At 41.4% G+C, this 17,195-nt stretch overlaps 2 protein-coding genes across 2 annotated transcripts; both read right to left on the bottom strand.

Moving 5' to 3' along the window:
* Nucleotides 1-416: 416 nt before the first annotated feature.
* Nucleotides 417-1,730, bottom strand: LOC138025200 (histamine H2 receptor-like). The gene has a single exon (XM_068872403.1). It carries the CDS (start codon nt 1,678-1,680, stop codon nt 544-546), a length of 1,137 nt encoding a protein of 378 aa, XP_068728504.1. The 5' UTR covers nt 1,681-1,730; the 3' UTR covers nt 417-543.
* Nucleotides 1,731-2,587: 857 nt separating this feature from the next.
* LOC138037438 (uncharacterized) lies at nt 2,588-4,386 on the bottom strand. The gene is made up of 3 exons (XM_068883362.1): nt 4,209-4,386; nt 3,302-3,952; nt 2,588-3,096 (listed from the first exon to the last, which is right to left on the bottom strand). The coding sequence occupies exons 1-3, from the start codon at nt 4,384-4,386 to the stop codon at nt 2,588-2,590; spliced, it is 1,338 nt and encodes a 445-aa protein (XP_068739463.1).
* Between the last annotated feature and the right edge of the window lie 12,809 nt (nt 4,387-17,195).

Below are 17,195 nucleotides of genomic sequence, written 5' to 3'. Positions count from 1 at the left end.
ATACATTACCTTTGTTTTGTCACTGCTCTGTGTAAGTTGTGGTAAAGACTGAACCCTATGTAGGAGTTAATATATATTTTGAATACATACTAGCATTGGTAACAACTGAATGCAGGAGCCCATAACTTATGGGCTCCTGCTGAATGTTATAGTCGCCTCTAAAGATGTTATCAGAGTCTGTGTTTCAAAGAAGATTTTTGGTGGTGAAGGGTGCGAAAAATACGAATAAAGTAGTTGTGTGCCAGATTGTCAATAAAAAACTTGATCATGCACCACGCACTAAGGCCAAGGACTCGGTATAATGTATGGGTTCCTTTAATTGGCTCGAAGCAAATTCGCCACGGATGTGAGATTAGAGATTCTTTTTACACAAAATCAAGAGCTCTTCGCTTTTATGAACCGTTGACTACCTTGACACTGAGGCGGGGTTTCATTTCGAGATTCGCAACTATTTCCACTGCATCACAAAAATAAACCGCGACAAATGCGGTTTATGGTCAACTCGAGAGCGGTTGTTAGATTTGGCTGAATGTAACTACTTATTCACAAAGTAGACTGTGTGTTTCTTGAAAAGCTGTCTCGTTTTGCGTTTGCGAAGTGGAGACGAATCTGGCTGTCATGTAGATCTGGAAGTTCTGAGTGACAAGTGCTCTGTGTAAGAGTGGAACGCCTGCGAGAACCTTTCGCCACAGGACGAGACTTCAGCGATTGCATTAGCGCCGATATGGTGGCCTTAAATCTGTTGTTACGAAAGGCGAAAAGGAATGGATTGAGCGCGGAATTCAGGTAGCCGAACATCAGAAACAAGACGACAACTTCTTGCGGGATTTTCTTTAGGCACTGTGAGCCACAGAGATTGGAAACGACACTGATAAAACTGAATGGTATCCAACAGGAAAAAAAGGCCACCACGAATATAGAGATTGTCTTAGCTGCTCGGATATTTCTTGAGTAAACCTTTTTTTCTTCAGTTGAGCGAAGTTTTGAAATTCGTGAGGCGTCTCCGTAAAAGATATTTTGCTGGCTGCGGGCAATCAAGTAAATCTTGATGTAAATACCACAGGTAATCAAAAGAGGAAGTATGAAGTTGATCACAGAACTGAGTGTGGTATAGGTCTTTGTGAAAGGAAAGTAGCACACGCCCTGAAACACGAACTTATCATGCGTTCGCCAGCCCATGATGGGAAGTAAGGCGAAGAGAAAGCTGTAAATCCAAATTACCACGCTAACAATCAAGGCTTTCTTCCTGGTCATAAATCTGCATCGTCGAAAACGATTGAGAGGATCACTGAGGCTCTTGTAACGGTCAACGCTGACGGCCAAAAGGGTCAAAATCGATGTGGGCACAGTGATGAGGTACATTGTGATCCAGGCCTCGCACATTTCTTCGCTGTGTCTCCAAACCCCTAAGAGAATAATGGACTCTATGTCGAAAGGCACCACGAGGGACACGGTGAGGAGATCCGAGAACGCTAAGGAGAAAATAAAGGTGTTTGTGGGATTACTTCGAAGGCTTCTGTTCACGATTATTGTGCAACAAACTATGAAGTTTCCAGCAAAAGCTATGAGCGTAATTAAGATGTGACAGACCGCCACAGAGTACTGGAAGGATGGACTAAAATCAAAAAAGGTTCCTGATGCGTTGGCAGCGGTCTTGATTTCGCCAGTATTGTTATTCATAGTCAGTAATCCTTGCTTTTTCTCGTTATTTTGAGGTGACTTATTGCACGTACTTTTATGCAGAATGCCTCTCGTGTAAATATGATGTTTCAGTATCTACTCATCGTGGAATTTTCTGGTACTTATTTGACCAATATGGTGCCAAATCGGCGATGAGTAAAGGGCAGGGAGTTAATAGTTCACTTGTTCCTTATAAATGTCGTGTATCACAGTTGCGAGGACGTATAAGCCACTGTGTTGAATGTGCTGGGGCTTCTGGGAACTACCTCTATTAAGCTGAAAATGAAAAAAAAAACAAAAATCTAAAATTACGAGTGCATTTGAAATGCCGGTACAACTTGAAAGTATGGTGGGGAAAACAAAGATTTGTTTGCCGTTTGTGTACTCGGAATTAAACCTTCCCGTGTAACAGTCGTCATTTCAGACTGCCATCCCTTTCGGAATTATCATGAATGAATAATTATTTTAAGCTTTTGAAAAGTACCTTTTCAGTTTGAGCTGTCATGAATTTAGAAAAATACTCTTAGCCTATTGTAACACCACAATTCCATGCTAAAACATTTTGATCTTTCTTTTTAATCAACACAACACGCAGCATATGCTTATTGCACCATCGTCACGTGACTACGTTCTTAAGGGGGGTACCTATGTGGATCGCCTACGCTACACTACTCCCCCCTTTATGAGCACTGTCCCAGTGCTGGTCCACTGTGCAATCACTTCCGAGTAAATTTAAAACAACTTCAAATTGACACAACTGACTGAGTCTCTAACGACTGTTCGTTAATTAACATGACAATGTCCTCAGTTCTCAGGAAACACGCGACAGTTAAATGTTCAAAGTTGTTTAGTTGCCTCGCCTGTTGGGCAATGTCCATCAGTCCCCAAGCATTACTGGCCAATCGGATTAACCATCCACCCAAGTTCCGTACCGACTTGGTGGCTTTCTTGGCCTGGATGGTCTCCCACGAACACTGGAAACTGCTTCAGGTACAACTTGTACAGGCAACCCCACCGTTTGACGGCTGACATCCTCTGGGTAACTGTCATCCGCAGTAGAAGTTGGCAAATCCGCGTGAGGTTCAGGTTCCCTCACTTCATCAGGCTGGTCACAGTTATCTATCCCAATGCAACCAGCATTCTGAGATCCAGGAGTAACATCATCCTCTTCTCCCCCCGTTGATTCTGTTTCGACAAGTTCAACTCCCTCTCTCTCGTTAACCGGAGCTGACTGTCCGTCTTCAACAAACACTGGAGAATCAACATCTGATGCCTCTCTTTTCTCTTCTCTCGGATTTGATAACTGCGTCTGCCCTCTTGGAATCCATCTCTCCAGTGGGGGTCGCAGGTAAGGCTTTAATCGGTCTGAATGAACAACCTTCGGCTTGGCCTTCCTGCTCTTCTGGATTCGGTACACTACATCAGACAACACTGATATTACCAAATAAGGCCCCTCCCAAGGGCAGTCAAGTTTGGAATTTCTCCATTTCTTTCTCCGAACATTGTGCAGCCAAACAGAATCACCAATAACAAATGGTCTGCCAGCAAGGCGTTTGTCATAGCTCCGTTTCTGGCGCATGGCTCCCCTTGCTCAAATGTCGTCTAGCCAAATCATGAGCACTGGCCAATCTCTTTTGAACAGCTTGTGCGTAGTCCGTCTTGAGTGGTGGTGCATCAGGAGGTGCCTCGGTTATGGCATCCAAAGGAACTTCCAGTTCTCTACCCAGCATTAAGAGATTAGACGAAACCCCTGTTGACTCATGAACAGCACCTCGGTAGGCCATCATGCAAGCTGGCAACTGAAGATCCCAGTCCTTCTGATCTTCCTTAATCTTCCCACGCAACATTTCAACGAGGGTCCTATTGAAGCGTTCCACCTGTCCATCGGATTGGGGGTGCATTGGGGTAGTGCGAGTTTTCTTGATGTCTAAAAGCTTGCAAATTTCAGCAAAGACCCTTGATTCAAAGTTAGTTTCTTGGTCGCTATGGAATCCACGGGGTACGCGACAAATGAACTCGCTCACTAACTTCTCAGCAACAGTACTGGCCTCCTGGTTTGGCATAGGGTAGCTCTCAGTCCATTTGGTGAAGAAATCACTAACCACCAGTACAAACTTGTTCTTTCGTGGAGTTTCTGGCAGTGGACCAAGAATGTCAACCGCAATGCGTTCCATGGGAGCTCCTACCACGTACTGTTGTAAAGGAGCGCGACGCTTCCTTCCCCATGTTTTCTTTGATCCGCAAACATGGCAACTGGCGACCAATCCATGAACTGCTAATGTAAGGCTTGGCCAACAATAACGAGACTAAAGGGCGTTTATGGTCTTTCGCACACCACGATGACCCCCAGTCGTGTGGCTATGATGAGCTTCAAAGGCAGTCTGTCGGAGAATGACGGGAAGAACAATCTGGTTGTTTGTCTGATCTCCGATGTCATTTTCCCATTTGTGACAAAGTACACGGTTTCTGAAGAGTAGCCGGTCCCATTGTGACCACAAGGCCTTAACAGCACGGCTCTGAGGCGACACCTCCTCCCACAATGGCTTCCTTCCATCCAATGATGACTTTAAGATCAGGATCTGCTTCCTGCTGCTCCCTCAAGAAGTGGGAAGTCCATGTTGGTTCCAACCTGACCGTGGCATAACGCTCACCAACAGGACGTTTACTTTCCGCTGGTTGCCCACTGTCCTGGTTAGGGACATGCATCGCTGTTTGGACACCGACATGAACAAAGGACACTTGTTTCTGAGATTTTCAACCCTTACACCACCTACAACGGTCATCGCAAGGGTGACGAGAAAGTGCATCAGCATTCTGGTGTCGTTGTCCCGGTCGATACTGGATCTCAAAGTCAAACGTACTTAAGAATTCAATCCAACGTGCCAGTTGTCCTTCTGGGTTCTTAGCTTTGATGACTGAGCGCAAGGGGGAATGATCAGTTCGAATGCAGAATCTTGTACCTTGTAGGTAATGCCGATGTTGCTTGACAAACTTTACAATTGCCCAAAGCTCACGCCGAGTCACACAATAGTTCCTTTCAGACTTGGACAATGTTCGGCTTGCAAATGCAATAGGTCTTTCCATCCGGTCTTGAAGCTGTGATAACACTGCACCAATTCCATGGTCTGATGCGTCGGTGTCTAGCACAAACTTACCCTCTCTGGTCGGGTAGGCCAGGACTCCAGAGGACGTAAGCGAACTCTTGAGGCTGTCGAAAGCCAGCTGACATTCCCCTGTCCAAACAAATTCTGTCTTTACTTCTGTTAGCTTGTACAGCGGTTGAGCTATGGTTGAGAAATCAGGGACAAACCGACGGTAATAAGAAGCAAGTCCAAGGAAGCCTTTGACCTCTGTCCTGTTTTCCGGAATGGGCCATGTGCGAACTTGTTCGACTTTTCCAGGGTCTGGGCCAATGCCCTCCTCTGTGACCACATGTCCGAGATATGAAACTCGTTTCTGGAAGAGAAAACACTTCTTCGGCTTCAGCTTTAGTCCCGCCCGGGTAAGTCGCTCAAACACTTGTTTCAGCCGTTCTAACTCCTCCTCGATTGTACGCCCCATGACAATCACATCATCAAGGTAAATCAGACAGATTTTCCAATGTAGACCCTTCAAGACAAGTTCCATCAATCTGGCAAATGTACTTGGCGCGTTACAAAGCCCGAATGGCATCACGTTCCATTCATACAAGCCGCTTGGGGTTACAAATGCTGCCTTTTCTTGGGTGTTTGTGTCCATTGCCACTTGCCAGTAACCGGAGGCAAGATCCAACGTGGAAAACCATCTCGAGCCGCTTAAAGCAGCAAGTGAATCATCAACTCGCGGTATGGGAAAGGCATCCTTTACTGTCGCTGCATTTAACCGGCGGTAGTCAATACACAACCTCTGGCTACCGTCCTTCTTGGTCACCAGCACAACTGGGGAGGACCAAGGGCTTGATGATTCTTTCACCTTCCCTTCCTGCAGGAGATCAGTTACTTGTCGTTCAATCTCCTCATGTTTCCATGGAGAGGTGCGCCGGGGCTGTTGTCGGATTGGGGGCACACTGCCAATTCCCCGTTGGAAAAGGAAAACACGTGTTGGTAATTGTGCAGTAACTCGTGCAGTCTCTCAATTTCACTGACAGCCAAATGCTCAGTGCTCCTTCCCAGGAGTTCCTGTAGGGCTTCTGGTAGAGTTCCTTCAGCTTGTTCGTGTGATACATGCTGATTTACTACTCTGGCTTGGCCCATAACACTCTCGTTATTCTCCTCATAAAGCTCCAGGAAAGTGACATCAATAACTGGCTTAGCCAGGGCAATCACAGTCTCAGCAGCTAAGTGGTAAGCTTTGTTGGAAAAATTGAAAACACGTAAAGGGACCTCTCTGTCCTCTTTAACATCTACCAGAGTCTTTGCTACATGGAGACCCTTTTGTTGCGAATGTGAAGTGAGGCAAGGCTCCAACAATTGCACACCTAATGGAGATGCCTTTGGATTTAAGTTACTAGAACGCTTGTGAACGGTGACTGGAACAATCATCTCAGTGTTAGGTTCAATAATTGTGGACCGTCGTACGATACATCTTGAACTAAGGGGCTGGTTCTTGAAATCAGAGCACTCAAACACTCCTCCATTAATTGACACTTGGCTTTTTACAATGTCGATATGCGAGTCAACTTGTGAAGTCCATACCCAGAATGCCCTCATCTTCAACCTCAGCCACAATCACATGCATATGAAACTCTTTAGTACCCAGGTGCCCCACAACATGTCCTAGACCATGTGTTTTTGCTTGCTGACCATCAGCAAGAGCAATCGCAGAATTAGCTGAACTCAAACTGAACTTGGCACTAGCAGGTAGAGAATTATAAATCTTGAACGACAAAATTGAACGAGCAGCACCAGTGTCTATCAACCACATAGTACGAGTTCCACCAGTAAAACCTGGCAAATAAAGGCCTTGCACTTTATTACCAACTTGTGACCTAGCTTCCATCGACACATTGAGATAAGTCATATCCTGCTTATGTACAGTAGTGGGGCCAACATCACTCTCACTCAGGCATCCCCCTGGCCCTTGGGTGACACCCTGCTGGCATTTCCCGAGCCTAAAGTATCTTGTTCATGTGACTTGCGTGCTGGGCAGTTACGACGGTAATAGCCAAATTCCTTGCAATCCCAGCATGGACCATTTTGACTGAAAGAACGTGGGGCAGGTGGGCGTCGCTGGCTTCCAGAGGTGTTCACAGACGTTGACTGGGAGAGCTCCTGTAACTGTTGAACTAGCTGTTGGAGAACAATTTGCTGAGTCTCCTGACGTTGTTGTTGTGCTTGAAGGTCAGACCGTAACATTTCAAACTGAGCTTGAAACAAATCAGGCTCGCTTTGAACTTCATCAATAGAGCAAACCTTTGGAGAGTTTCTTGGCCGATCTCTATCCAAGAGACGAAATGTTTCAAGTTCACAGGCCAGTGACAGGGCTTCGTCCATGGTGCGTGGTTTGTCTCTGCGTAGTCGAAGCCTGTCGTCTCGATCTTTGATAGCATCAATGAAATGCTGGACAGCAAATCTTTCCTGAGTGTCAGGGGACAAATCCTGATAAGCGAGAGTTGACATAGACCGGATACCTGCAGAAAGGGCTTGAACACTTTCATTTTCCTGTTGGCGACGGTTGTGCAAAGGTGCCTGGTGTAACTCGCGCTGTTTTTCAACACCAAACCGAAGTTCTAATTTGTCAACAATCTTCGCGTAATTTCGACAGTCGCTGTCGGACATGCCATTTATCACCTTTTGAGCTTCGCCGCGAAGGCTTGCGGCCAAGAAAACAGCAGCTTCTTCTTTGTTCCAAGCATTAACAAGAGAGCAACGCTCAAAGTGCTTCAAATAATCTCGTAACGACTGAGTACCATCATAATCCGCAGGATTTTTAACAGGTTTGAGAAACTTCCGGTGATGTGTAAACAAATCAGTTGGAAAATTATCCAATTCGTTCTGGGATGCGAACGGGTTTGCAGAGTGAAATCGGCGAGGGTGTCTGGAAAACCCGAATAGCGAATAGCGAATAGTGACGAATAGTACGAATAGTGCGAATAGTGGCGAATAGTGGCGAATAGTCGCGAATAGTCACGAATAGTCACGAATAGTGACGAATAGTAACAAATAGTGGCAAATAAGGGTGGAGGGGGGGGGGATTGTGACGAAATGACGAAAATTTGGTACCCAGTACTTCCTGGTCAACCGCGCAGCAACGTTCGATGGGATTTTCCCGCTAAAATGGCAGAGATGTGTCGGCGAAGGACAGCTTGAGCCCTGAGAAGAAAAGGTAATAAATGCACTGAAATCCTGTTGCTTATTTGGATAATTAATTAACGCAACGGTTATCAGAGTAGCTCGTTTGTCTCTTTAATCACAAACCACCTGCCTCACATTTTTATTTTATTCCTTTTTACAGAACGTGTCTGTGCGAGGAGATGATCATGAGCTTGATGTACTAATGAAAGTGATTTATATTTTTGCATTTTGACGTTTTTGTTCTTCTTCACAGTGTTTGTAAAAGCATGCACGAAACTCTCTTTCGACGACAGGTGAGCATATTATTTGCTTTGATTACGAGATTGTTCAGCATAAGGCGGTGACTATTCGCGACTATTCGTCACTATTCGCCACTATTCGTCACTATTCGCCACTATTCGTCACTATTCGCCACTATTCGCACTGTTCGTACTATTCGCTATTCGCGACTATTCGCTGTTCGCTATTCGCTATTCGCGACTATTCGCTATTCGCTATTCGGGTTTTCCAGACACCCAATCGGCGACTTGAACTTCCAAAATAATTTACTGACAGGTCCGGAGATGAATCAAACGCTGGTGTAAACGGGTTCTCCGGCTTAAAAGGGTTAGTTGGCGTCGAACAACTCATTTCTTTGAATCCTGAATCCACGTACACAATTGATTTTTCCGCCACTGAAGACCGCCGAAACCACACGAGCAAACAAACAAGTAAAATTTCCACACAGAACCACACAAAACGATGATATTCGTTCGCACAAACCATCAAAATATCTCCAGGGGTACGTAAAGTTCGTTTTATCCCACCGCTGCCACTAATGTAACACCACAATTCCATACTAAAACATTTTGATCTTTCTTTTTAATCAACACAACACTCAGCACATGCTTATTGCACCATCGTCACGTGACTACGTTCCTAAGGGGGGTACCTATGTGGATCGCCTACGCTACACTATTCTTAGCATGATAAATGCTTCTTCTCAGGAGTATTATTATCAGCTACCATAGTTTGGTCTATAAAGTAACGTTACAGAAAGTAATTTAACATTACTAACGGTAAAGTCGATTCATTACTGAACAAATATGGCCAAGATCAACTTCATTTTTGGGCTAATAGTAGGTTAAGGGGCAGAGGGAAGCTGCTTGAAGCAATATTTTATATTAAAAAAACCTGTTACAGGGACTCGCTAAGGTTTCAAAGCAGACATTTGTTTCTTTGTACTGTAGAGAAACTGAAGAGTACTATACCGATTTGAAGATTTTTTTCTTGTAAAGGGCTCATTGTACAGTTGGGTTTTGATTTGTATTATGGTAGTTGATGCATAGTGCCTCACCATTTCCCATCGACCCATCACTACTACAATCCGCCCATTACTGCGCGGCAAATTTGGAGGCAGCCATGCAGAAGATCCAAGTGCATCATGGACTGTATTATTTAGCCTAACTTAAAGGCAGTGGCGCTTTACATACAGCGAAACATTTACCTTACCACCGGTCACTAGCTATTTATGAGTCTTGGGTGTCCGTGGGCATCCTAAATTGAATTATTTCTATAACGAGAACTTAGACATGCCGTGAAACCGAAGTTGAATTTTGTGGTTATTTGGTACAAGATGGTTCCTACATAGTACAGTCGCGCTTGCCAAGTAAATTTCTTGAGATGATCAATCAATCAATAATCTTTATTTATACACGATGAATATTTAAAGCGATGCTTCGCTTGTGGGGTCGTGTCTAAATAATTAAGTAAGATAACTTAATGAATTAGAAAATAAATCGGATATACACCAGCTAAAATCTTATAGCTACTTACTACTTACAAATCTAAAACGATAAAAGCTCAAAATTCTAAAATACAAGGTGGTACTCAAGTATCGACTAGTTATTAACTCTAATTATACTTAAAATCTTCCTCCCTTCTGTTTAATGATTGAGGGGAGATACAGTCGAAATCTAGATGTAGCAGAGCCTTTGACCGTCTTTCCATTATCGCGTATTTCTTTACATTGTCTATATCGTTATTAAGTTGAGGAACCAACGTGTTCCAAACTATTGCTCCTCTACGAGCTACAGAGTTCCTCATGTAGTTGGTGTTAAAACGAGGGACATCAATTTTCAGTTTTTTCCTAAGTTGATATCGCTTGATGTTATTTTTCTTAATAATAACTGACATAGCGCCTGGAGTCAGGTTATTGTGGATTTTATACATAAGCTTAGCTAAGCTAATTTTATACGTAGAGGCTAAAGAAGACCAATTAGCCTTTTTCATAACATCTGCATTAGACATCTCCCAAGGTAACTCAAAGATAATTCTCGCAGCTCTACAATGCAGTGCTTCTAATGCCTTAAAACCTTCCTTATTTGTGAGACCTCCCCATACTGATATACCATATACGATCGACGGCATGATAACTCTAAAATACAAGTCTAATAACATATTCTTTGGAAGAAATCTGCTACGTTTTAACAAGTTTAACTTATCAACAAAGCCTTTCTTAACAACACTAACATGTTTAGACCAGTTTAGTTGATCATCTATCAATACGCCTAATAAACGAGAGTATGTAACCCATTTGATGGTGTGCTGGGCCAACGTTAACTCTTTCAATGGGCCAGTGAATCTTCCACGATGGAGGATCATTGCTTCGCATTTCTTTGGATGAGGCACAAGGGAGTTTGTTTTGCACCAGTATAGAAGCTCTTCTAAAGCTGCTCTTTAAATAGTGAGTAAGACGTATGATCGTCGGTTCCACGATGTAGTCACTTAAGTTGTAGACCGCAACGTTTCAACGGATTACAGCTTCGAACTGCTGGTCCTCTTCGCCTGTTCTTGATCTATACAAACTGACTATATCGTTAGACAAACGATATTTATGTACCACCACAATGCAGAGGTATAAATGAGTGCGAGCCTCCTTAGAGCCATTTGCATTTTTCAAGTTTCTACAAGAGACAATTACTTAAATTGTTCAGAAAAGTGCGAGGGTCATTCATCTCTTTCGACAACGACCAATAATCGCCTATGTTAGAGTGGTTTTCAATTGAGTGTCGAAAGTAATTAGCTAATTGCTTTGGTTTTGCATTTCTGCACTCAGTGATTGGTTCAAAGTTCTCGCGCCATTTTTTCAACCAATCAGAAGTGAAACCAAAACCAATCGTGGCTCACGCGTACACATTTTCCCGCGCTTTGTGTCGGCTACGTGTAATTACTTCGAGTTTTGATTGGTTTGCCGGGTTGTCTCCGTCCTTTTTGATTGGTCAAAGTAATTACTTTGGTTTTGGTTTTACGACACTCAATTGAAACTCGCTCTATGATGATGCTCTTTGATCCCGGACTTATAGCATGCATTACTCCGTGGAAAGGTGGCAATTGGAATTGTCTTTCCCCACGTTCAAAGGAGAAAACGGCCTGTTAAAACGATACCACCAATAGACGTTTTTCAAAAGCAGCTGGTAGCACGAAATGGATACACCAAAACGCAGGCACATATATGGAAATTGATATTCCACGCAAAAGCCGGTATAAATTCTACGCGTATTGAAAATGTTTTAGTAATCAACAGTATGTTTTTAGCTAGGGTATGTTGACAATAAAACCTCCTTTTAGTAAATGATTTTTTTTGTATTTATCAGCAGTCAACAGCAGTTAACCCTGAATTTTTCTCTACTCTCTCCACATTTTCAATATTTTTCATCTCTTTACACCGTTTTTTAAACCTATTTTCCCTAAAACAAACTCGATTAAAATTTAATGGAAGCCGTTGCAAATATAGCGGAACTTTATCTTTTTTGGGATATTTCGTTTGCATCACTGAATTAGTTTTAAGTGAAGAGGCCTTTAAGTACCAGATAGATGTCACTTCGCTATCGGGAATTGTAATTAAAACTAACTACAGCCACGAATTCGACTTGGTAACAGAAAAATTGAAAGAATCGACAATATCTCCAAGCTCTCATTTGCAACATGGCTGAAAATGACTGAAGTAAACGTATATATTTGAAGTGCGGGTTGGAGACGAATTGCATCGTTCGGATCCCGTTGAATCCAACTGAATTTTTCAGGTGTCTATAAGAGAACTTAATTGCTTAAATTGTCCACTGGCCATGATCACTTCTTCCCTTCATACCTCGAAATGCTGCTGGATCGCAACTGCATAACCTCAAATTAATTTTTGTTTATTTATTTATTTATTTATTTATTTATTTATTTTTTACAGTTTCTCCAATAGTATAAACATAATCAAATACACTGAAATAAAAAATAAGTGTAGGAGGAGAGAGAAGCATCCAAAAGCGCATTAAAAACCATACGAGGGATGCTCCCCAACCTAAACACAACTCGGGGGATGTGGTGACTTATCTAATCTTCTTGCGTGATGCTTTTAATTGTTGAATCGTACACATTGCTTGAAAAAAAAACCCGAAGTCAAAACAAGGGAGGAAAAAGCGCCGAAATAATCATTTAATCAGAGGTGGTATTTTGCATGTTCGGTCGCTTTGAATTTGTTTTGCTATGCAGTTATTGCTGGATTCAAGTTCATATCTTCAGGGGGAGTCATAAAGGCATAAATGAAACGAATTCAATGGAAGCAACAAAAAATAAATGCTCGTCATGTCCGTCCAGAATTTATACTGATTGCTATTAAGCGATCTATTTTTGCTTACCGTTGTCGTATACATTATTGATTTGCCGTAATATCCTAAAATCATAACAACTGTAAAAGGTTTTATACTAAAATTATTAGAAATTTAAAATATTAACCTATTAACGTAGGGAAAAGCTTTCTGCAAAGTGTACAAAGGAATACATACACAAAAGGAAGCTAAAGGAAACACATTATCGCCTGAGTCGTATATTGGAAATTCATAACAAACAGAATAGTTGCCATATGCTACTTTCAGTATAGTAGTGAATTGTTGCCTGGAACTTAATTTGAACAGAACGTCGCTATATCTTCTTTAGAAAGAACGGCTGTCACTTTTATAAAACGCCATTGGCGAAACTTTTAACGCTTTTTAACGCTTCTTAACGCAGTCTTCTCCACAGTCAATTATCGTGTTACAAGCTGCAAAGTTTCCCAAGTTATGATTCCTCCTTCTTCATTTGCATTCCTTGTGCCCCGTAAACAATAAAGAAACTTCATGATGTTTGTGAGTCTGATTCAGTGTTTGTTGTTAGTTCTAAATCCTCTATGTTTTTCATGAAGCCTAACGAATTGCGATGCTGTGCAGTCAGCTTCATGATTGTTGGTGAAGGCCTTCTATGATTCGATTTTTCCCCCGGAAGAATGAATTTCTAAAACTTCTTCCTAGTCAAAATTATAAAACTGACTGAAAAATATTGAGAGCTTCCGCAGTACCACCCTCTCTTAATAGACAATTGTGATGGTTAGTTTAGGTTTTAGGCTGTGAAATGAGGTAGCAAAGTCTGGACGTTGCGCGTTCACGTAAAACTGCCGTTGAATTTGTTTTGTTCTTGCCATGAGGGTTCGATTGTACCTTCGAGAACTGTTTGTAACGGCTGCTTTGGCGGCTCAGCCCCATCTTCAATCGCCGCTCCGCGATATATATATGGTCGAAGTGTATCAACCAAAACCTGGAGTTAGAATGTTATCTTTCGGGCGAACGTCTGTGAACTACAGTGTTTTTTGTCTAAGCTTCCACCTTTACGCCTTATCTGGAAAATTTTAAATTAGCGAACGCGCATAATTATACCTTCTGGAAACGAGGAGGTGAAAACACAGAGCTCCCATCATTTATACTAACAAAACTGGGATAGAACAATTCAAAAAAAAAAAATTATCCAGACTAAATTTTCATGCAACATTACTCAGAATTGAAAGTTTCCAAATAGAGTACAATCACCGGTTATAAAAGTGGATTTTTATAAATTAGAAAAACGTAGCTGTTGTTCGTAAATGTTTCAGTAAAATGTGTTTTAATTTTGAGAGCATGAATTAATTAAAAAGTATTTTTTTAAATGTGACATTAATGAGATTTAGGCAATGTTCTGGAAACAGTGAACCCTAGGTAATTTATACGACTTTTATCGAACTGCTTTGGAAACGTGCGATTCAACGCGTTCAATCTTTGAATGGCTCTATTCGATCTAAACATTTCAAATTTAATATATTTTTTCGGACATGTTTGTCACCTCCCATTTAATTCATAACTTGAATATTATTCAAGCTATGACAAGTCGTTATTTGACTGGGCAGCTCGAGTTAAAGATCCACATTTCACCCGTGCTTACCGTAGAGTCTCCAGTAGCTCAGTAGTTAGAGCATGCGACTAAATCACGGCGGAGGGTCGTGAGTTCGAATCTCATCTGGGGCTAGGATTTTTCCGAGTTCCCAGTAGGTTCAATTGTAAAATCTTTCATTTAATATGTGTTTGAATATTATGTCTCTTTCAAGATTTTCAAATTAGAAAATTCTGACAACTACAATTTAGAGTTCACTCTTCTTTTTCAGTATAAGAGCCTTTTTTTTATAAAAAGAACTGAGATTAACCAGAATTTTAAGAACATACTGAGAATATACACAGGCTGAGAATCAGTTAAGAAAGGTCGTCTTAAGATTAACGAAATGTATTTACTGTAGTCCAACAAGACAATTCCCTCAAATACTGAGGGACGGGACGTTAACAACATGAACAATGTGGTTGTCAGAAGAACAACTCAGTTTGTAGTCGAACTTCAATTAAGAACATTTTTAGAATGTTTCCAGGCTCAGGTCACGAAAAACGTTCCGTCTCAGCTTAAAAAGTAGACGTTCTTATCAGACTTGTATAAAAGAGTGTATCTTAAACTTTCTTAAATACTGTCTACACTTCAACTTCAGCTCGCGTCACAATTTGTACTTTTCCATTTTTAAGTACTGAGGAACTGTTCGTAAATACTACACATTAACTATAGTTCCATAGTAGGCGAATATACAAAAATCACGCTAAATCAAGGACAAATTGAACACAAAAACTGGTCAGCATTTTTCGGAGGAATACTCAGATTTGAATTTTTTAGTAACCGGACTAAAAGCCGGAAAACCCCTATGCTTAAAAAGATATTTTCATTTCCGCTTGAATCAGGCCGACGAAAACAACTTTATTTTTTCTTTTTACACTTTTCAAGTTGCCTTCTGATTATCTGCTCAACCTTTTAATATATACGAATGAACGGAAAATGACATCCGTTTTCAGCTAAAAGAAAAATAATGAAATTAAAAGCAATATTTACCTACTCTACAATCCTGGTCAAGATGTCGAACTTATCTTAGCTGTCCCACTTAGCCTTTATTTCGGGTGCAAATAGCCAGCGAATGTATGTCGGTGTTTGCTGTTGAACATCTTCAGTTTTGCATATCCTGTCGTCGCGCTCGGGGTGACATCAAAGACCGAAGAAGGCGGAGGTATGGGTGAGAGAGTGTCTAAATGAGCAAGAGTTTCAATTAAATACAACTTAAACCAGTCAGCCGAACGAAAGACTTTATTCCTTGTTTACTGCCTCCTGCCGGAATATATATCTAAAGATCTAATCTTTTTAAGCCTGTTTAATTTGAGAAATCAGCCGTCTATCTTTCACGATAAATCGCAACGTCGGTATAATGAACAAGCGACTAATAAGAGTCCACTGACTAAAACGTCAAAGAGTCAAATAAAAGCTGAGCGGGTTCCTTAATTCATATGAACCTCCGGAGGATCACTTTTCATTACAATTTGCCTTGCTTCCTAATTCGTACTGTGACATTAACAGCGTTTCGACACTGACGAATCTGTGAGCGGAAAGGAAGAGACGGTAATGTCTTTGGAGGTGTTAATATCTCCAATAAAATAAGCCTTAGTGAGAGAATTAGAATGAGATCTCGCTTTGATAAATGGAGGACTGTTTAGCTACAAAGCCAACATTTGTGGCTGAGATAACACATCATGGAAAGGAGAGCATTTACCTGGAAAAACCCCTGACCGATGACGTTACTCCTTGACACGGAGTGACGACTGTGCATTTGTATTCATGGAGCGATTAATAATTGAAACGAAACCACTGAATTTACTTGGCCAATCAAAAAAATTATACAACATTAAATGCCGGTGCCAAACAAAACTCAACCCAGCAATTTCACACCGTATTAAGCTCGCGAACAATTTGCGAAGAGGAACAAACGTGTTCATAGAAGGGGCGACGGCGCCCACCAACCGATTTTATATTAGGTTGTCGGATTTTCCAGCCAATGATAACCTTTACATAATCAATTACTAAGCCTGGGATTGAGAATCATCACTCGTTCGAACCGAATCATATTTGAGAACTCGTTTAAAAACAGCTTGGTATATTAATATGCCGCAGCGATAGACATCTAATATCGGTGTTGTACGCTCCTCGGGGGCGTTTCTCGAAGTCCCGATACTTTTCAAGTTGTGAAACCTTGCAGCTGTTTTGTTTTCTATAGTCTAGGAAAACATGTTTTTTAGAATAATTAAGTTGAATTGCTATTTGGACCCGAAAAAAGCTTTCGGCGTTTTTGAGAAACATGTTTCATAGTTATATCTTTGTTTCTTGAAAATTCAACAAAATCAGATAGAAATTGTCGAATAGCATCGACGAAAACGCAAAATGATTCTGTGAAGAATGGAGGTTGTTGAAAGGTAGAAAGCCTCTTGAAGGTTTAGTTTAGCTTTTAAGATCAGAGACTAATGGGTAATTCGACTCCTTCTTAGCTTTGAAGCGGCATATCTTGAATCAGAAAATACGATACGAAAAAAATTCTGGCTAGCTCAGTAATATTTTACGTTGTCCCTATAACCACTGTTACGTCAATCCATCATTGATCGAAGTGCATATGGCACGAACATTTTTTATATACATAAAAGTACAATATTTGAAACATATAACTTACGAGATTTGAGTTGTTTTGGAAAAAAATTGTTGATTCTAAAGTTGGATCAATTTGTACTAAAACTATTTAGGTGGAATTAAGGCAAACGGAGGTAGATGTTTCTAAAGGAACGCGTTTCTGATGTATCATGATCAATCTTGTCAACCGAAAAGCGAAGTAATTACCAAGTCAGTAGCAAATTAACTGGCATCTGTCCTTTTCGAAGTGAAAATGTTTCGGTTTTCATAAGATTTTCGAGGTACCGTGGATTCATGAGTCCGGGAACCTTTTTCAAATGTTAATACTCTCCAGGCCCCAGTCAAACCATGGAAGGCGCAATCCGCCGGATAAATCAAGTTTGCATATCCAAT

This window comes from Montipora capricornis, chromosome 2 (assembly GCF_036669925.1).
Source record: "Montipora capricornis isolate CH-2021 chromosome 2, ASM3666992v2, whole genome shotgun sequence".
NCBI classification, from domain to species: Eukaryota; Metazoa; Cnidaria; class Anthozoa; order Scleractinia; family Acroporidae; genus Montipora; species Montipora capricornis.
The sequence above is the reverse complement of the archived record's forward strand: the minus strand, read 5'-3'. Positions and strand labels throughout refer to the sequence as shown.

Coding starts and splice junctions, on each gene's coding strand:
- LOC138025200 (XM_068872403.1), bottom strand. CDS start 1,680: ATGAATAACAATACTGGCGAAATCAAGACCGCTGCCAACGCATCAGGA.
- LOC138037438 (XM_068883362.1), bottom strand. CDS start 4,386: ATGCATGTCCCTAACCAGGACAGTGGGCAACCAGCGGAAAGTAAACGT. Junction 3,953..4,208: donor GGAAGCCATTGTGGGAGGAG/GTGTCGCCTCAG, acceptor TTACATTAGCAG/TTCATGGATTGGTCGCCAGT. Junction 3,097..3,301: donor TGTTCAAAAGAGATTGGCCA/GTGCTCATGATT, acceptor TGTCTGATGTAG/TGTACCGAATCCAGAAGAGC.